This window comes from Maniola hyperantus, chromosome 9 (genome assembly GCF_902806685.2).
Source record: "Maniola hyperantus chromosome 9, iAphHyp1.2, whole genome shotgun sequence".
NCBI classification, from domain to species: Eukaryota; Metazoa; Arthropoda; class Insecta; order Lepidoptera; family Nymphalidae; genus Maniola; species Maniola hyperantus.
The window spans coordinates 7,576,976-7,599,282 of NC_048544.1; the positions used below are offsets into that span (position 1 = coordinate 7,576,976).

Genomic DNA, 22,307 nt, shown 5'->3' on the forward strand with positions numbered 1-22,307 from the left:
GGAATGTGCATGTATGCTTTGCTCCCAAAAATACGCAGAAAACTCAAATTTATTTTCCTTCCAGTCCAGGCTTCTTCTGGAGTCTTTCCTTTAACCGCCAGTGTAGGTGATCTGTTTTTCAGAAAAACAGACGTTTGAACAGCTTCCGCCCAATACACTTTTGGTAAGTTTGCTTCAGCAAGCATACTTCTTGCTCGTTCCACAATAGTTCGATTGGCTCTCTCGCTCACTCCATTTTGAGCTGGTGTATAGTCCACAGTTAGCTGATGAACAATACCATTTTGTTTTAAAAACTCACTAACTCTTTTATTGACATACTCGGTCCCGTTGTCGGTTCTAATAATTTTAAGCTTTCTGCCAGTTTGTGATTCAGCTAAAATCTTAAACTCAACCAAGACAGAAAAAACTTCACTTTTTTCTCTTAAAAAATAAACAAAGGTTTTTCTTGTTTTATCATCAATAAAAGTAATAAAATATCGTTTGCCTGAGAATGACGGAGTTTCTATAGGTCCACAAACATCACTATGTACTAACTCAAGAATTTCAGTAGCTCGCTTCGCCTTCTTCTTTGGAAAAGGTAGCTTAGTCTGCTTACCTTTCAGACACGAAACGCATTGTACTTCTTCGGGATCCTTAAAGTTAATACCTTCAGCCATTTCGTCTCTCAACATCTTCATATAGTTGAAACTTAGATGACCGAGTCTCTGATGCCATAATCTAAAACTATTATCAGCAATTGTGTTCAAAGCTGAAACATACGAGTTATATGTACAAGGTTTTGATCTAAATTTATAGACCCCTCTCTCTTCCTCGCACATCTTTTTCCCAGAACCTTTTATCTCACAATCATTCTCTGCATACATCTCACAACCTCTCTTTGAAAATACTACTACAATACCTCGATTAACTAACGTACTTACACTCAATAAGTTCACAGTTAAATCGGGTACATACAAAGCTTCACTCACCGTAAACTCTAACTCTCTAGCCGAACATACATCACCACGACCTTCTCCATTTATTCTACTCCCGTTCGCGCATGTAACTTGTACAGGCTTCTCTAGCTCTACATAGTTTCTAAACCAATCCTTGCGACAAGTCATGTGAGATGACGCGCCCGAATCAAGGATCCACTCTCCTTTGCATGAACTCTCTGTAGTAGATAATGCATTGAAATTGACTTGATGACCATTATTGTTCGTCTTATTCTTCGATGGGTTAGATGGACAATTTATTGCTTTGTGGTGTCCTTTACAAATGAAACATTTCAGTATTTTCTGTTGTTGTTTGTTTCTGTTTTTCGAAAAATTGGTTTTCGTAGAAACTAAGGCACTCGTAGACGGCTCCTCATTGTCGCCTTGCTCCTTCTTCTCCAATTGTAGAAGCTTCATTTTTACGTAATCAGTAGTTAGTACTATATTACTGTTTTCCATTGCCATTCGTAGAGGTGCGTATTTTTCTCCTAAACCTTGTAACATGAGCGCTGCTAACAACTCGTCGTCCAGCTCTTTTCCTATATCATTCAGTTTTTGAGCGATACTCATGATCTCAGTTACATATTTTTGTGAAGATTCGTACATACTGAGTTTCTGACTAACCAGTTTGCCCAGTAAATAGCATCGATTATTTACGCCTCGATCTTCGAAAGTTGAGCACAAGGCATCCCAGCACTCCTTTGCCGTTTTTGATTGGCGAACGTGAATTAAGCAGTGTGGTTTTAGCGTTAAGCAGATTTTTGCTCTAGCCTTCTGATCCTTTTTAATACCTTGTACATCGGTAGCACTTGGTGTTGTCGCTGTGTATTCCCAAAGGTCTTCATGAATTAGATGTAGTTCCATTTGGAACTTCCATGTTCCATAATTCGTACTACCGTCCAATTTTTCCATACTTGGAAGACCTGACATATGGTAACTTTGCGATCTCTCAACATCTCTCGTTTCCATCACGATTTCCTTAGATACTGTATGCTATGCTATGACCCATAACCTGTTGGTAGTTGATTCAACTACCAATTGTTAAAAGAAAATACGTAAGGATATTCTTCGTCAGTTTTTATTTAGTTGACATGTTGATGTGAACAGCAAACAAAAGAGAATGACATTTTTATTTTTGAGCTTATAAATAAACCTAATACCTACGAAGAAGTATTTATTCTAACAATATAACATTAACATTTTAAGCACAGATACATATGTCAGATTTCCAACTAGCGTTGCCCCCTCAGTCCCTCTCGCTCAAGCAGATTTTCTTACTTGTGAAATGTCATTCCTTCTACACTTCACGTTGTTTGTCAAATACTCACGTACAAATACATTTTGACAAACAAAAAAAAGTGGCCACGGTGATAAGGACAAAACATAATCTATTTGTCACGTTCTAACAAGAGCTTAAATGCATTTAGCTATCTCGCTCTAACAGTAAGTGTCACAATAGGGCTACTTCTACTTCTAATAGTCCTTGTTCTGAGGTTTTAAGAGACCGGACCATAGAGTAAAGTAATATAAACTGACCGGACTTTCATACAAAACCGAAAATATATGCATGGATTTGATGCTTCAATACCAACATTATCACACTAACACTGTCAGAAAGACAGTACTGCCAGTATCAGCAAACAAGTACCTAACTCCTCTACAATAGTACCTTGTTCCACGACAGGAGAAAGCCTTTTATTTCTGGTGGGAGTGGGCTCGGTAGGAGAAAGTGACCGATTACTACGAGGGTGTAGTTTGAGGCCCGAGGCCGTAGGCCGTAGGGCCGCAATACGCCCGAGATAGGAATCGCACTTTCTCCCGAAGGGATGCATAGTGCCTTATACTACTTACTACACCTACGAGGATAGAGTATTTATATATCACGAAAAATTTTCTAGTAAAGATTCTGTATTCAGTTTAATTTTACTAACAGATTCGTCTATAGTATATTCGTCTATATTTAATTAGGTTAATTAAAATTATTATTTTATGACTTAGTTAGTATTATATTTTTTTGTTACTTAGTTATTAGATATTTTTAAGTCTTGTTTCGACAAACAATCGAAACATGACATAAAAAGTACCTAATATTTAGTATCAAAAATTTAAAAAAAAAGCACATTAGTAGGTAATGGATTTTCATCACAGATCTGTCATTTTCATACATCTTTTCAGCCCGCATCCCATAGAGATAGTATACAATCATTCATCTAAGCCGCATCCGCATATTTGTTTGACAGTAATGACGTACTTTGAAGTTGACTTTCATTATGAGACAAACCAGAAGGTATTTTCCGAGCTGGTGTAGTATAAAGAATTTTTACGTCGTATAAGGATTATTACCTCCTATGTCGATGCTCCTCTCCTCTACTAGGGTAGGGCCGCCATACGTCCGTCATTATTCTAATTCTGTGTCCCGGTCCCAGTGAGTCCCGAACCGGGACGGTCAATAAGTTGTCCCGGTTTGGCAGTTACGGCGTTTGTCCACAACTTTCGTATTTATAATAGTTATTAGTTACATAATATAATACCCACAGATTTTTTCGTAAATACTTATGTCAAAAAATTCCCGCTCGCTTCGGTTGCGCTTTTCTGTTACCTACGTTGATTAATGCCCACAACTGAAAAAGTGAAAACTGATTGGCAGACAATACTATTTACGTATAAGTTACCGGAGTTATAGCTTACAGAGCTACATTGAATCTATAACCGCTGGGTCTAGAACTTGAGATTTCGGACGATGTTTCTCCAATAAAGAGCTTCCGAGATGGTCGGCTTGACGTCAAGCACGTAGATTTTTGCTTGAGTCAAGCATTTTGACCGTTTACAAGTTTACAATGTCTGCTTCATAGATTAATTATTGGTCTCGCTTGGTCTGCTTTATGCTTGAGTCAAGCATTTACGTGCTTGATGCGATTTTATACTTTTTTCTTGACGCGACATTCGCGTCGGCTTGTTTGAAAACTTAGAGTGACCAATCATAGAAAATAACTACACTGGTGGTTACCCTAAAAACCAGGAAATAAAATTACATAATTTAAAAAACTAAAAACCCGACTGCTAATACACAGGTACCTACTTAGTAAAAAACAAGCTTTGCATTCTATAGTCCTAAGTAGGTAGTTAGTTGCGCGGTAGCAATACTACTGTAATATCTGCGCAAACGCTAGTCTGTCGAGGGAGGAACACAGGTTTTAGTGGGTGCAAGTCCCACATAACCCCTCCGTTTCCCCTGACGGAGGGGTATGCGTCAGGCATTTCCTGTGTATAAAAAAAACCGGCCAAGTGCGAGTCAGGCTCGCGCTACGAGGGTCGTATTTTTTCGACATTTTGCACGATAATTCAAAACTATGATGCATAAAAATAAATAAAAATCTGTTTTAGAATGCACAGGTGAAGATCTTTTATATGATACACCACTTGATATAGTTAGTTATGTAACTTCGAAAATTGAAAATACTAATATTAGTTCATGACCACAATTTAATAATAGGGGTTAAAGTATGAAATTGCCGTTTTATTGTAATAGGTACTTCGAATTGACATAGAACCTTCATGGTTTGAGATTTTTGAGTGAAACTTTTTTCATACGGTACCTATGTAGTTCTTCTTTTAAAAAATGTGCAACATTCGATTATCAACTTTCAGTTGTTTTTTTTATTCAGCTTAGACAATAAAGATGGATACTTCGAAAATTCGTGTGAGTTTTGAATACGAGTTTCGACGCGGAACTAACGCGGCAGAAACAGCTCGCAATATTAATGTTGCGTTTGGAGAGGGGACTGCTAATGAACGCACTGTGCGATTTTGGTTTAAACGGTTTCGTGATGGAAACTTCGATTTGAAGAACGAACCACGTGGAAGACCGCCCACACAGGTGAATAACAATGATTTGAAAGAGATGGTGGAAGCCGATCCGTGCCAAACTACCCAGGAATTAGCGGCATGGTTTAACGTTACCTTACCAACAATATTGACTCATTTGCGTCAAATTAATAAAATAAAAAAATATGAAAAATGGGTGCCTCATGATTTGACTGATCTGCAGAAAGAAACGCTTGTTGAAACTTGCGTTGCCTTGTTGAATCGATACAGAAATGAAGGAATATTGGATCGAATTTTGACATGTGATGAAAAATGGATTCTTTACGATAATCGTAAGCGGAAAATGCAATGGCTGACCCCAGGTCAAACGCCGCAACAGTGTCCTAAAGCAAAGCTTTCCAATAAAAAGGTAATGGTAACTGTTTGGTGGTCTCAGCGTGGTGTTATTCACTATCACTTTCTCCGGTCTGGTCAAGCAATAACGGCAGATGTCTACTGCGCCGAACTCCCAACAATGATAGCGAAACTAGCAGTGAAACAGCCCCGACTTATGAATCGATCTTCACCATTATTGCTCCATGATAACGCGAGACCTCATACAGCACGAGAAACCGTTTTAACTCTACAGGAACTGCAATTAGAAACCATTCGTCACCCTCCGTATTTGCCAGACCATGCTCCAACGGACTACCATTTTTTTCGTGATTTGGACAATTTTCTGCGTGATAAAAAGTTTTCTTCTCAGGAGGCAGTGCAAAATGCTTTCACACAGTTTGTCGAATCTAGATCACCAGAGTTCTATCGCAAAGGCATAAATGAGCTTCCTATTAGATGGCAGCAATGTATAGATAGGTAATAAGGGTTATTCCCATTGAGTCACACCCCCGTGTGTAACACTGTGACACAAGGTACCAAAAATTTCAAAACATTCCCGTTGAGTAACACTGTTACACAACGGGAATTTTTAATGGTAATTATTTTGATTAAATAAAATTTAAAAAAACGTTTTTTTATTTTTCAGTACAAATCGGCAATTTCATACTTTAACCCCTAATATTTTTTGTGTGATGTAACCACAAATTCGCGGTTTTCAGATTTTTCACCGAATGTCTGCTATAAGACCTACCTACCTGCCAAAATTGCCCATCGGCGGTGTTCCCACTAGATTATAACATGGGGTTATTCAAGGGGCGGACCAACAAATTCCTAAAAGGCCGGCAACGCATCGGCGGCTCCTCTGGTGCTTCAAATGTTCATGGGCAGCGGTAATCACTTAACATCAGGTGACCCGCCTGCTCGTTTGCTCGCTATATCTATTAAAAAAAAACATGATTCTAGGTCAACGGGAAGTACCCTGTAGGTTTCTTGACAGACAGAAAGACAACAAAGTGATCCTATAAGGGTTCCGTTTGAGGTACAGAACCCTAAAAAAGTAAGTAGTTTTTTTTAAATGTTTGTACACCGATTTTTTCGAGGTTTCTGGACCAATTTGCAATTTTTTATTTATTTAACAGGTGATGTTTGCCTGGTGGTACCATAAAGATTCTGGATCCAACTCATCAATCCTGATGCTGCAGGGTTACTACTGCCCGCCTAAGTTATCAAGATTCAAGAAGTGTTCATAGTGAATTAATGTTGTAGGTAAAAACGACTTCATGGTTGGACTCCAATTCCCAACTCCTCAACCCTGATGATGTAGGGCACTTCTAAACTATAGTGATTCAGGAACTGTGGATGATGCAATATTATTTTATTACACATAAGTCAGAAACTCCAACGGGATGTTGGAGTTTTTCAAATCCTTGGATGAATATCTCTATGCTCAAACCTAAATCTACGCTCTACAGCCTACGCGGACAAAATCAGTTCGTTGAACCAGTAGGTAATAAATAATACCTACCAATAAAATAATTATGTTTGTAAGTAAAGCTTTCTTAAAAAGGAAATTATTAAATTAAAGGGACAAGTAAACTTAAGAGTAGGTAAACTTTTAAAATAATCAAAAAAAGTAAAGTATCATTTATTTAAAGTCGAACAAAAAATGAACATACTGCATATTAAATACAAATTTAGTTTTATATTTTACGAACGTGATTTATAAATTGGAGTACAATTAAGTAAAAAATAATAGTAGTTTTAAAAATAAATTATCAATCAGCTTCAAATGGTCTGTTTTTTATTACATAAAAAAAAAACATCATTTCTGTTCTGTAAGTACTTTAACAATTTAGTAAACTTTTACCAAATCAACACTCCAGACTAGCCTGATATTAAAATAAATAAGACAGATGTGACAATATTGTGGCTAATTCCATTGTACACAATCTCTAAACTAAACTAAAATGGCACGTCTAAATCTATTGCTATCCCTTTCATAATGTTGCTTGCGGAAAAGGATAGCATTATATTTAGACCTGTTAATTTAGTTTAGTTTAGAGATTGTGTACTAGAGAATCGGCCCCATTATTGATGGATACTTAATATGCAAAAAATGATATCCAAAATGCAAGCACTTTGGTAGGGAATTGATGGATTAGGAGATTGAATTGACAATAATTCTATGTACTTATAATTAAATCTACGATAATTATTATTATTATCCTATTGCTAACACCTTATTCATATTACATTTTACATTTATCATTAATGTCTACCAATATTTTATTTTTATGATACATTTTCTGAAATAGTTTCAGATGATATAAGTATTATTATCATAATAAAACAGGCAGACAATAATGTATGGTTTGTCACAGATTATACAAGAATGGTTGCAAATAAATTACTTAACAATTATTACTGGAAACTATAAGTCTATTTTGCACAGGGGCACATTCATAACTTTCACCAATAATAATTAATAATTATACAGCTGAGATGCAGATCTTATCTTTTGAAATTTGTGACATTACAAATCACATGCACATCACACAAGTCACAATCACACAACAAAATGAATCTAAAACATGGAAGGATTACAAAATCATTTTCAAGATTATATTGGATTTATACACTGAATTTACACCTTATTCTACTAACTCTTCTTTTAAAAAAAATAACATGTTTGCTTGATTAGTGAAAATAGTCACAATATCCTCTTATGAATGGTGATACATAGCTTGTTTATTTACACAATACTACCTGAAAATTGAAATCATGGAAGTGCACCACTGACATATTATTATGTCAGGCAAAACAATATTACGGGCTACAACTCAGTTTCCACACTTCCAGATTCTAATGTTATTTACCCTTAGCAGTTATGGTCACTGATGATTTAGCAGGTTGAGGTATGATAGTGATCTCGTCACTTATTTTTAATGGCTTGAGCAATGGATCTGTGTCTGTATTCTTAGATGGAGGGGCCGTTGTCTTCTTGTCTATTACACGCTTGGCCACTACACTGTGGGCAGAATAAACATGATTCTCAAACTGCTTGTACATTCCAAATGTTGCAGTGCACACTGTACATTTGTAGGAGAGATGAGCAGGCTTCAGAGTCATATTGTGGTCTCTAGAAACATGATTGAGCAACTTCCACTGGTAAACTCTGCCACATACAGGACATCTACCCGCATCCTTGCCTTTGTTAGCAGCTTCTTGCATAGAACTCGTGACCAAACCGTGCGAGCCCAACAAGTGCCTTTCCAGACCCTGATCTGTGAAGAACCTAAACTGACACTTTTGACAGTTAAGTGGAGGTCGGTTATAAATCATTTTGGGGTGGATCTTCACCTTGTGTATCCATTGCATGTGATTTCGTAGTTGTTCCAGATCCTTAATATACCCATCACAAATTTCACATATTACAAATGTAGCCTTGGAATTAGGAGCTGTATTTGATGAAGAGGGCTGTGGCGCGCGTGGTAAGGGTGTTATTGATATCTTAGGTGTAGCCGATTGATTTCCTTGATTATTCGGTAAAATTGGGTAGTTAGAAATTGTGGTCCCCGTAGGAGGATTATTGTGCATGATCATAACTCCACTACGAATGATGGGCACCCCAGAGACTGGGGTGCGTGCGGGGCCAGCGAGGGGAGGACGACCTCGCGGGCGCCCTAGAACTGGCATATTTGGTATGACGGGAGTGGACATATTGAGAGGCGGCCGTCCAAGTGGACCCATTCCAACTTGTGACCGATTGTAACTTGTTTGATATGGTCCTACAATATTGTTACGAGCTCTGCATAACTTTGGTATTTTTGCTGGTGGCTCCCATTCAAGGGGCGGCCCGAGGTTGAATTCAGGCTTAAACTTTTTGGCGCAAGCAATAAGATGACGTGCCAGCTTAGTTTTGCTGTTATCCTCAAAATGACAACTAGGACACTGCTGATAGGCAGGTGCTCGTTCCAGTCTGCCCCTTATATTGTGCTCCGCCTCCATGTGGTACAAGATGTCATGCGGACTTCGTATCTCAAATGGACACGTGTTACATTTGTAGATGTTGTTCTTCATATGGGGTGCTTCTAAATGATGTGACATAACTAAAATAGATTCCGTTTTGAAGCTACAGAAATCACACCGCTTTTGCTCGAGAGCATAGGGTGCATTGAGTTTCTTACTGTATGCCAAATTCTGATTCAGAGAAGCGATTGCAGTTTCAGTGGCTTTAGTGCTGCGCCCTGACTTCTTTTCCTTGTACAGCTTCCTATTTTGTGATTTCAATAAATCATTTTGAACATATTCCTGTACCAAGTTCAGTCCAATGTTTATGAAGAACTGTCCCAATGAACAATCAAAGTAACTGTCAGTTTTACCCTTAATTCCCTTAACTATCATATTGATTGGGTCTTTTATCTCTTCTTCTTTCTCTTTAATTACAACCATATCACAATCACTGATGCCTTCTTCCTCTGACTCACTGGAAGATTCCCCATCCCAGGAATCATCGTCTTCTTCAGTTCTGCGCTTCCTTCGTTGTTTTTTCTCCAACTTCTTGTCTGTTGCTGCCTCCTCAGCAGCTTTTTTCTTACTCTCCTCTTCACTGTTAACTTCCTCTTCAACTTCTTCACCTCTCTCAATTTTCTCTAGTCTTAGCTTTTCTTTACTTTCTTTTTCTGCTTTCTCTTTTTCTAATTTTTCTTGCTCCTCTTTTATTTTTAATTCTTCGAGTTCTTTACCTAGTTTATCTACAAACTCCCTGAATGGTTTGACTGATGGCTTTTCATAAACATAAGGAACAATGAATGAAGGTGCTTCAACAACAAACATGTCATCTGTTAAAGATGGCAATATATTAGGTTGTGCAGCCGGTACATTGTTTTGAGTAGTTCGAACAGGAGTGGACTTGCAACTGATAGGTGTGATAGTTGTGCCTCTAGCGGCAATGCTTTGACACAAGTTCTGTGCATCCATTGTGCTTGAAGATGTTTTACTTTGGACTGGGGTTGACCCTTTACCTGATAGAATTGAATTAGTGTCAATAATAACAACTGTGGGCTCTTTGACTTCTTCATCATTACTGGATTCTGCTTGTTTTGTTGTTGATTCTGAGAGGTCTTTTGTATCATTGATAACTATCGGCTTAATCTTACTATGAGATTGATTTAGAGGGTCGTCAATCAAAACTTCCTCCACATCAGATTCCTCGCCCCCATTTTCTAATGGTTGTTCATCTTTTTCTTTATCACGATCTTTATTGCTTTGCTGTGATCCTTCAGAGCTATCATTAGAGTCAGAGCTAGAGTTTGAACTGTCATCATCATTTGTCACTACACAATCTTCTTCATCGCTGGTTATTTCATGGATTTCAGGGCTGTCTCTTCCGATAGAAACACCATTTTGGTTTTGAATTTCATTCTCGATTTCATTATCTGAATCACTGCTGTCATCCTTGGGTTGGCTGCCCTGTGAGGTATCATCATCACCCTCTGTGCGTTCATCTATAAAGTTGAAAACAAACTGCATTAAAAAACAAACTAAATCAAAATTTTAAGGCTCTACTTAACACATTTTGGATGCCTCAATTTCCAATAAGTGACTGTGTTTAAATGCATTTTTACATTTTTAAGATTATGAGACAAACAAGCTTTTGTTATAATCTATATCATTATTTTTATTTTTCAGTTATGAAACCATGTAATTCTTAACTTTAGGAATAGCAACAGAATACATGAATTTATAAAATAATAGGTAGGTACCTATATTATGAGTACCACTTTTTAATAGATTCAGATGATTTAAGTATAATCAATCATAACTCTACTCAGTAAACAAAATAAAAGTTGCAGGTTGCAGGTCTTTTTAGAAGCGTGAATGTACGTTTAAAAGTTGTCCATGTCCGGCGTCAGCACTCTGCAGACGCCAAAAAGTAAAAAAAAAGTAGAATATAAAATTAACCTAACGTAATCTGAACTACGAATTAACCTATAAATTAAGGCAGACTAGGAGAAAACTATTGGTTCCTAAGTTGGACCCATTACTCAAATGCATTTTTTTCGTTACGTAGCGTCATTAAATCATGTGGAGTAAGGACCGCCATATGGGATTCCATAGCATTACTCCGAAAACACAGTTCCATCATGTTTGATGATATTTATATTAGAATACAACATAATTTTAATTATATGAACGAGTATTTAATCAGTTTTGGTACCTGTAGCCGTAGATATAGACATTTTCTTGAGATATTTAACGTAAAACCAAAAAAATAGCACAATAGCACAGCGGAAACCAAACCAAATCAAGCTGTCAATCTAAAAGGTTTTTAACAACGTCATTTTCTGCCAATAGAACCTCAAATAGAACAGACGCCTCATTCTCATGCCGTTCAACATTAAATACGAAGTTGTAATTTAAAAAAATGTTTTACCACTCAAGAAAATACATAAGGAATATTCATTAGCATTTTATTTTTATTGAGTAGTTATAAGAACTGTATTATAATTCTAAATTACGATTTTAAAAATGTAATATTCTGGATCGAAATTGACATAGAAAAGACCGTTGCTTAAATAGAGGGGAATGGAAGAGTCCTCAGAGGGGAAAGGACGCGGTATTCCTAATGATGGGAAGACTGAACTAAAAGAAGCGCTATTATTCAAAAAGTCAGTAGGTAGGCTCATCTAGTAGGTAACTCGGGTATATTATACTAGAGCTCACAGAGAGAGTATATTTCTTGGAGTAGAGTAATAAAACTAAGGAAAAAAGTAGGTACCTACCCAGTAATAGAAAAACACAAATACTTAACTAATTTAATTAACAATGTCGACATCCCGAAGGAACGTACTACACAAAAACTTTGGGATTTGCCATTGGTTCAACTGACACATACGAATTTGGTTCAAAATCTTACAAGTGACAGAGATCGTGCCAGGCTTCTAGCATTATCCGAAAAGGAATCTGGGTATTGGCTGCATGCCTTGCCATCAAAAAATCTCGGCACACTTTAAATTAGATAACGAAAGTTTTCGTGTGGCTCTAGGTCTCAGATTGGGAACACCACTGTGCCATCAGCACAGATGTCCGTGTGGAAAAGAGGTTGATAAATTTGGAATCCACGGACTCTCTTGCCAAAGGAGCTCCGGTAGGCTGTTTAGGCATGGCTCTCTTAACGATACAATTAAAAGAGCTCTTGCCACCATAAATATTCCTGCGCTCATTGAGCCGGCAGGGATTAGTCGGGATGATGGCAAGAGACCTGATGGATTGACGCTGGTTCCCTGGGAACGGGGACGGGCGCTAATGTGGGACGCAACTTGCGTTGACACATTGGCCCCGTGTCATATCAGGAAGACAGCATCAAGACCGGGAGCCGCAGCAGAAACAGCTGAAAACGGCAAGCGGCGCAAGTATGCCTCTCTTATAGAGAGTTACATTTTTGTGCCGTTTGCCGTGGAGACCCTGGGGCCATGGAGTCTTAGTGCTAAAAAAATTTTATGAGACATTTCACCGCGATTAATAGCCTCAACTGGTGACAGAAGGGCTGGCTCATTTTTTGCGCAGCGGATCAGCCTGGCTGTCCAGCGCGGAAATGCAGCCAGTATTCTTGGCACCATTCCACGCGGTCATGATTTATATAGTAATTAGATAAGGCTAGCTTTAAGTTTTATTGTTTAAAAAAAAAAAAAAAGTAAAATTTAAAAAAAAAAAAAATTGATTTAATTTTTAAATTTCAAAATAGTTTTTGGTTTTTGCAAACTTAAAAAGAAAAACCGGTCAAGTGCGTTATTTTTCTTGAAATTTGAAACGTAGGTTCTTTTTAGGGGGTAGGTATCAGATAAGAAAGGATCTAACTAAATTCTTCCCCTAAAGGGGTGAAATGGGGGTTGAAATGTTATATGAAAATCCTATGTTTTTGAAGTTAGAGATATGAAAATTGGCATTTAGGTATTCTGTGTTCCGTGCCTTAAGTTGAGACTGAGTGAGTAGGTAAGTGAGGCCTTTTGGAGCGGAAAAATTTCAGATCTAATGGAAACTAGAAATTTTACGCGGACGAAGTCGCGGCGGGCAACTGCTATTTTTTTATATATTTTGACCCAAAAATGTTTTCATTTGTTTCGGTCACAGCTTTCAATCTACTTTATGAATACTATATATTGTTGTTTAAATACGGTATATTGTACATAATATACCGAAATTTCATATTTCTTACTAGTTTAGTTTTTGAGATAGTCCCTGTCACAAAAATGGTCTAAAACTGATAACTTTGACGGCCCCCTATTTCTTGATAAAAAAATATTCGTACTCTAGGTACCTAGGTATGGAAGGCACCCTAAAAAAAATATTTAATTAAATTTCTTATTTAATATTCAGTTTTAAGTTACCGTTTTACACCAAATACCAAAATTTCTCTGTAACTCATTTCGTCTTCGAGACTTGTGACACGCGGGCAGACAGCAGAATGGAACCCTAAAAGACGTTAGCCGGCCTAACCCTAGTGCGAATTGAGCCTCGTTTTTTATGGTTCCGTTATAATTTTATTATGAACGGTGAACAACATAATAAATTGTACCTAGTTTTGAAATATTCCTAAGGGCGTTCGTATTCGGTTTGTCATGAAAATACGATTCGAAGTGGCCGTCACACAAAACGTACGTTCCTACGCATGTGCACTCATTCGATTCGTGTTTTGACGGATCCGTCAAATCACTAGTTTAGTTTTGAGATAGATCCAAATCCCGTCATAATTCGCGTTTATATTGTTAGTAGATGTTGTTAGAGGGTGGATCTTACGAAATAAGAATAATTCTTGGAACTATGAAATTACCTATGTGGGTTGTATCAGCTGAATTTATTTATTTTTGAATTCTTTAATTTTCTCAGGAGAAAAATAAAAACAACTATAACTTGATGAAAATTTAATATGTGATTACCAGTAAATATAGGTATTATTATAAAAACATAAGTATAACTTACATTTAATTTTAACACTTACAATAACAAACATAGAATAAAATTTAGTATAAAAACTCTTTTTATGACTAAATCCAAAAATCTATCAATACTTTTTTACTCGTACTACAAAAATCTCACACTAATAATACTACTATAAGACACTAGCTTTGTTTGCAAATCCTAGTAGATAACCAATTTGTATGCTAGTTTTAATCTTCGTTAAGTTGTTCTTCCTGAACAGATCCACTAGGCGCTCCATCATCTGGCTTTCTAATGACTCCTAAATTTTCAGCCGCTCCTAAACATTTTTCTGCATATTCTTTGACTCTCTTTTGTTCAAAATTATCTAATTTAGTCAGAGCCATTAATATTTCCATTACATCAGTTTCAAATATTTTTGCAGCGGTGTCTCTGTCACCATTTATTATATTATAAAGCATGTAAACACCTCTGTATTGAATTTCATGGTTTGGATTTGCTAATAAGCATCTTAATGATTCAAGCCAAGAATTGAGGTCTAGTAACTTTCTACAGCAAACTTTGCTGATGGAGGTCAGGACACATAAGGCACCAGCGGCAGCCAGGACTGTATCAACATCTTCTTCCTGGCAGAGCAAATACAAATATTTCGTTTTATCATTATTGCTTTCAAAGGCTTTTACAACCTCATCAGATTGAACTAAATTGCATATACACTGTGCTGCAGCTCTTGTCAGCATTACATGGTCTTCATACAAATAATGTTCAATTTTTGCTAAACCACCTTCTTTTAATATCCTGTTTCTTGTAGTATCATTCATGCCTGCTAAATTACAAAGTGCCATCAAAGCTTCAAAGTTTTCTAAAGCAGTACAATCAGGATGTAGCAAAGCTACCAAAGGTCTTACGACTTCTAGGTTTCTTTGACCTGGGAATGCCACTTCAGGGTTAATTGTAATGCCAATTCGCGCCAAAGCTTGTGTAGCTTGTTTCTTTCCATTTTTAGTCCCTTCCAGTGCTAAAGGGATAAGAACTTTTGCACCACCCTGTTGCACTACAATACCCCTTAAGTCTTGTAAGCTGCATATTGCATTAAAAACTCTAGCAATCAGCTCCCGAGAATTGGGACTTTCTGTTTTGGCCAATGCAACCAATCCAGTTGTTACTCCAGCTTTACAAAGAATTGTCAGTCTTTTGTTTACAAAATCTGGATCATCTAATTCATGCTGCTCTGGAATATGATGTTTCGCAAATTTAGCAAGTTCCAACATTTCTGGCATCATTTCCTGTTTTTCATATGCATTACACAAATTAACTAATGTAGTGACTACACCATACAAGCAAGACTGATCACCTAACTTTGCTAGTTCAATGAGTGCCTGGATAGCTAGTTGATTATCAACCAACTTTTCTTTAACATCAGCATCTAAAGTGAGATAAGAGAGACCTTCTGCTGCCCATTTCCTCATGTCTTTATCTTTAGCTGGGTTTACCAAAAATTTGATACAAGCTTCAGCCAATTTCTTTGTTGAACCATCAGCAAATGGCCGAATAGATGCATCGTCACCTCCAAAGCTTCCAATCTTACACAAACCAACTAATGCTCTAACTCTGACTGCATCATTTTTACTTGAATACAAGCTCTTTAAAATATCAACACCTTTGTTAATAATAGCTCTGGCTTTATCTTTTTTTGAAGCTGCAGCGACCAAGCATTCGCAAGCAACTTTCTGCTGTAAAGGATCATCTGTTTGGGCCATTACTAATATCATCTCCATAATACCTTCTTTTGAAATAATATAGTTTCCTACATCAAGAGGTCCACGTAACAGTGATGTTATAGTGACTGTCACTCTAACTTTTGACTCCAAATCAGGGGTCAACAGCTTATCCTTAACAAAATCATCAACTTGACTATGGAACTTTTCTCTCGCTTGCTCATAGTACATGTTCTCATATATTCGGGCCATACAAGCTGCAGCTACTGTCCTAGATGATGCTGTGATATTCATTGCAGATTCATATTTATATTCTTCCAATTCACTGCAAACCTCAAGCAAACGTTGGAGTCCTCTAATCTCTACAAACCTTTCAGCCCAATTGAGAGTACTATAGTGGCAGTTTCTCATAATCAGTTGTATAATAGCATCTCTAGCTAAACCTGTAATAACTCTATTGGTAATTGAATATGTCAAACATGTTAAAAGTGTGTCAATTTCACTCTTGTATTGCTCACATAGTGAAGGATCAGGCTTAGTATCCTTTTTGGTATCCATGCCTGAAAATGTATTCAAAATAACTTGCAAGCAATATTGAGCACTGTTAACTCTCGCTTCATTTTCACTGTCAATGATTTCTAAAAACCAAGGGATTCCAACTACCTTTATAATTTCTTTTGTTCTATCAACACTTCTTTTACAGAGTTGGCCGATCACCCTTATAGCATTTACATATATCTCCATATTTTTCTCTACTTTGACAAGCCGTTGTATTTTATTGACAACGCCACTTTTCATCATTGCTTCTGCACCCGTGTTTTCCTTAGCCAATACAAGTAGGTTAACCATGGCTTTTTCACGTTTTTCTGAGTCTTCACTCATTTCAAATGCAAGCTTAAACATCTGCTCTACTTTAGAAGTTGTTTGTGACGCTTTCTTAACTTTTTCTTGAACAATTGCATACAATCTCGATAGTACTGGTTGGATGGCTTTATTACCAGGATCGACAGTGAATATGGTTTTAGCATCCCTGTAAGCCTCCTCAAATCTCTCTAGACTTTCTAATGCTTGAGAACGTCGGAATAACGCTTTTGGATCTTCATGGATAATTGTTAAAGCTTCATCACAGTCTTTAATCACTTTGTTATATTCTTTCATCTTAAGGTATGCTGCTGCACGATTCTTTAAATATGTAGCGTATTCACGTGTATCCTTCTGAGCTAAATTGATAGCCTTACTATATAGGGATATGGCTTCTTCATAGTTCTCCGACTTAAAGGCTTCATTGCCTTTATTCTTGAAACTTTCCGCTCCCGTTTGGTCTATCATTATTTTTTTAGATTTTCGATACTAATTCAATATTAAATTAGACGAGTCTTAATCGGCGCTGATTTTATATACTTGCTTCGCTGAATTTTCTGGTAAGTTCTCGTACATCTCAAAAAATACGAAAATAGAACATTTATTTTTGTAAAACTCAAGAAGAACCCCTATATTCAATGTACTCTGTGATTTGAAGTTTTTTTTTTTTAAATTTATTTTACGGCCCTGGATAACAGTCTTTTAAGGCCTAATTTGAAGTTAAAACGACATTGAGAACCATAGATTATCTACTATGTTGAGAACATGGTAGAGATAGTGAGAATAATGACATTGTCACTTGTTTTTTTTAACTGGCTATACGGCTCTGGGTTCTAATGGATTGCCAATAAGTGCTTCAACATAAGTGCAAGTGTTAAATGCATGCCAACAGAAAGGCCTAAATGTTACACTGGCCTGGATCCCGGGCCACTCCGGAATCTCCGGCAATGAGACTGCCGACGCTAGCGCTAAACTTGCGATCGAAATGGGTAGGTACTATGAAGCATTTCATAAACCACCCCCAAGATTTCCGTTCCCTAGCAAAAACTGATTTGGAAAGCTCTTGGAACTCAAAATATGCTGAATCGATTTCTATCAAGGGTAAGCATTATGCTTCTATCCAACCTAACATTCCACGACGGCCTTGGTTCTTCTTTCATAAAAAATCGGCTCGCTGGGTTACCTCTACTATAAGCCGTCTACGAATTGGTCATGCCTCCACCCCTGTCCACTTGTCAAAATTAAGAGTGCGTGACAACTCCCTGTGTGAATGTGGTCTAGACGTAGGATCAGCCTCCCACATACTCTTCTCCTGTCCCAAACTCCCCTTTAAACTTTACGATATCCTCCCTGTTGAGTTTTATTGTATATTAGTTTTTAATTTTACGGATCATTAAAATGAAACCATTTTACTTGGCGTCCAATAGACCACAGACAACTTTATTTTTCTTAAATATCTTAAACTAACTCTTTACTCTATTACCATAGATTCGCTTAGATAGACTAGATATTTTTAAAGGCAAAGGAAATAAATTAATTTCTATCACACTCCCCTAATTTTGTTTCCTTTGTCTTTTACACAATTTTCTTTTTTAACACAAAAACAATTTTTTTCTTTTATACTAAGTTACACAGAAATTACTTATTCAAAATTTTAACAATGTTGGTTTTTTCACTTATTTATTAAATGACAATTATATAAACAAAAAGTTGTTTTATTTTCCTTATACATAGTTTTTAGTTTAGTTACTACATTTACTAAGTTATTACTTATTACTAAAACATTCTTAAGATAAAGTTATACAATTTTAGATTAAAACAAAAGTTATATAGAATTCCTACTTTGAATTAAGTTTTAAGCAATATTTTTAAATTTTAAACACAGAATTTAATTTATACAACAATCTTATTAGCATGATAATTAAATTTGATTCTGGTTAGTACTTTAGTAAAAATGTCAGCTGTTTGTTCACTAGTTGGACAATATTTTATCATCAGATCACTGTTTTTCACTTTTTCATGGATAAATTTGAATCGAACGTCTATGTGTTTGGAACGTCTATTTATAACTCCATTCTCAATTAGTCTAATTGCACTTTGATTGTCTATAAACACTGTCACTTTAACACTAGTTAAGTCCAAGAGTTCTTGAATCACTGATTTTAAGTATAATAGTTCTTTGCAACATTCAGCTGCGGCAATGTATTCAGCCTCAGTGCTAGAAAGTGCTACTATAGGTTGACGTCTCGTGCACCATGTTACTGGGCAGTTGCTCAGGAATATTATATATCCCGTTGTGCTTCTCCTTGTTTCAGAATCTCCAGCATAGTCTGAGTCACAATATGCTGTTAGTTCGATATCTTGTTTCTCTTTCTTGTAAATAAGACCTTTCTCTTTAGATCCTTTGAGATATTTCAATATCTGTTTCAAATTGTGTACATCTTGATCGGTTGGGTTTTCTACTTTTCTGCTGCAGTAGTTAACAGCAAAACTTATGTCGGGTCTAGTTTTATTTGAAATGTATGTTAAACTTCCGAGTAGTTCTCTGTAAGGAAATTTAGTGTTCTTTGGTGATTCTATTACTTTACTCGATTCTATTGGTATCTGTGATATTTTTGTTTCCATCATATTATAATCGTTTAAGAGGTTTTCTATAAAATTTTCTTGTTTTAAGTTTAACTCATCTTCCTTTGTATTATTTCCATACCAAGGTACTTTTTTGGGTTGTTATCTACTTTAGTTATAAATCTGTTTCCTATTTTTCTTATTATTGTGTCTATTTCTTTTTCATCTTTCCCAATTACTATTCCATCATCTACATGGATGCCTAAAAATATTGAATTTTCCTCATTTTTGAAAATACATGGTTCTGTTTTAAGTTGTAATAAACCTTGACTGTTCAAATAATTTGTAAATGTTTTATTCCACTTAAGAGGAGCTTGTTTCATGCCATACAGGGCTTTCTCTAATTTGCATATACCGTTAATATTCATTCCCTCAGGTGGATACATATAGATTTCTTCATTGTCCAATCTGCCATATAAAAATGCAGTTTTAATATCAAATGTTTTGATTTTTAAATTGTTTAGAGCAGCAATTGCTAAAATCATTCTTAAAGGACTACTGTTTATTACTGGACTGAAAATCTCATTATAGTCAATTCCCTCTCTTTGCTCAAATCCTCTGATCACAAGACGAGCTTTGTATGTGCCATCATCTTTAATCTTTAATACCCATTTATTACTTAGAATCTTTTTTCCTTTAGTCTCTTCTTCACTTACAATTTTCCAAACTTCATTTTTAATCAAAGAATTCTTTTCATCTTCAATAGCCTCTTGCCATTTATGTTTGTCTTTACCACTAATTGCTTCACTATATGTAATCATAACATAATCTTCATATCTTTGCGGTGGTTTTCGTTGTCTTTTACCTTTTGAACTTTCTGTATTGTCATCATCCTGATTTGTATCTGTTATGTCATCGGGTATATTTATTTCTTCTTCATTTGTTTTTGGTTCTTCTTCATATATTTTTTGGATTTCATTGTCTGTTTGTGTCTGTGTTGTTTCATTGTTCTTAGTGTTTTCTTCATTCATAACTTCTTCTATTTCTTTTTCCATATTTTCTTTATTTTGTAATGAGCTATGAGTTAATTCAACTATATCTTCATCATTTTCTAGGTTATTACTTTTTACTTCTTTTTTGCTTTGAACAAATTTGACATCTCTTCTTATTATTATTTCTCTGTTTTCAGAATTCCAGAGTCTATATCCAGTCGGAGCGTATCCAATCATTATAAGTTTTTCACTTCTCTCGTCTAATTTTTTTAGGGGTTTTAATATTTTTGTATAGACTTCTGAACCGAATATTTGAATATTTGTCACATTTGGTTTTTTATTTGACCACATTTCTATTGGAGTTAGTGTTTGATTATCTCGTGGAGTTCTGTTTAACAAGTAGGTTGCTGACAGTACAGCTTCGCCCCACATTTCAAATTCTAGGTTAGATTCATATAGCATAGCTCGTGCTTTCTCCATCAAGGTGCGGTTAAAACGTTCAGCTTTGCCGTTAAGTTGTGGACTGTAGGGTATTGTATAGTCTATTTTTATACCTTTGTTTTTACACCATTCTTTCAGGTTATTACTAGAATATTCTCCACCACCATCGCAGCGTATGATGCTGATTTTTTGGTTTGTGTGTCTTTCCATTTCTTGAACGTATTGTTTTAAATACATAAATACTTCACTTTTATTAGATAATAGATAGACTTGAGTATAATTTGTATAGTCATCAATAAATGTTAATATATATTTCTTTTCATCCCACGTTATGGGTGAAATCGGCCCACACACATCTGTGTGTATTGTATGTAATTTTCTTTCAGATTTTTGTCTAGTATGAAATGGTATTCTTGTTTGTTTTGCCTTCATACATATGTCACAAGTAGAGGTAAGTGTATCTATTTCCTGACTTGTTATATTTATGCCATTTACTGATTTAATAATATTTTTCAATGTTTCTTTTCCAGGATGGCCATATCTACGGTGCCACTCTTCAGCTGTTTCTTTTTTATATGAAATCAAGACATTTTCTTCAGTATTTGTGTTGATATTTATGTTATATAAACCTTTAATATTTTTTTCGCCTTGTAGTATTATTTCATCGTCCTTTTTAATAATAACATTATCTTTTGTGAATATGACAACTCCGTCTTTCTCCGTTATAGCATTAACTGACAGTAAGTTTTTTTCAAGTTTTGGAACATAAAGCACATCATCAAAGTTGCAGTTTTTAGTTTCTATTGTGCCTATATTACTTGCTGTTATTGTGTTATTCTTTTCTGCGGTTTTTATTTCTATTTCACATTGTTTTTTATTATGTAATATTAAGTCGTTATTTGTCATGTGACTGGTACAGCCTGAATCGATTATGAAATTTTCATTGACGGCCAGAAAAGATACTTGTTTCTTTTTCCAGAAGCAATCTTTTTCTTGATGATTGTTCTTCTTACAGACAGTGCAAAAAGGTTTCTTGTTTTTATGAAAGCAGTCTTTTTCTAAGTGATTATTTTTATGACAAAATTTGCAAGATTTGAACTTTCTATTGTTATTGTTTTTATTATAGGCTTTAAATGCAACATTTTCAGTATTATTCGTGTTTGACAAGCGCTTTTCTTCAGCTAATATTCTTGAAATTAAATTGTTAATAGTTTTGTCAGAGGTTATAGTTGATTCCCATGCTGTTATGAAGCTATTGTACTGCTCAGGTAATGTGGACAGAATTTTTGAAATGAGCATGTTTTCATTTATTTGTTCACCAAGACAATTCAGTTGGTATGCTATGTTTTCAAGCGAGCTAATATGGAAGGTCATATCATGTTGTTTGTTATAAGAATATTGGAAGAATTCTTGTAAAGTATTACATTTTTGTTGGTCACTTTTCTTTTCGAAGATAAAGCATAGCTTGTTATACATTTGAGATGCAGTACTGCATGATAGTAATAATGGTAGGTGTTTACGGTCAACTGTACTGGTGATAATTTTTTTAGCTTGGGCATCTTTTTTTATTTCTTCTTTGGAGGTGTACGTTTTGTCTGTCGGATCAAGTGTGATTT

The 22,307-nt window shown here is 35.8% G+C and overlaps 3 protein-coding genes across 3 annotated transcripts in view; 1 reads left to right on the forward strand and 2 right to left on the reverse strand.

The window, feature by feature from the left end:
- The window catches only part of pasha (partner of drosha), a 144,958-nt gene that overhangs the window by 88,074 nt on the left and 34,577 nt on the right, over positions 1-22,307 (forward strand). The window lies entirely within an intron of this gene.
- On the reverse strand, positions 7,268-11,627 carry MEP-1. Its single transcript, XM_034972316.2, has 2 exons — positions 11,395-11,627; positions 7,268-10,681 (listed from the first exon to the last, which is right to left on the reverse strand). The coding sequence occupies exons 1-2, from the start codon at positions 11,414-11,416 to the stop codon at positions 8,043-8,045; spliced, it is 2,661 nt and encodes an 886-aa protein (XP_034828207.1). The 5' UTR covers positions 11,417-11,627; the 3' UTR covers positions 7,268-8,042.
- On the reverse strand, positions 14,086-17,338 carry unc-45 (unc-45 myosin chaperone). The gene has a single exon (XM_034972315.2). The coding sequence runs from the start codon at positions 17,159-17,161 to the stop codon at positions 14,345-14,347; it is 2,817 nt and encodes a 938-aa protein (XP_034828206.1). The 5' UTR covers positions 17,162-17,338; the 3' UTR covers positions 14,086-14,344.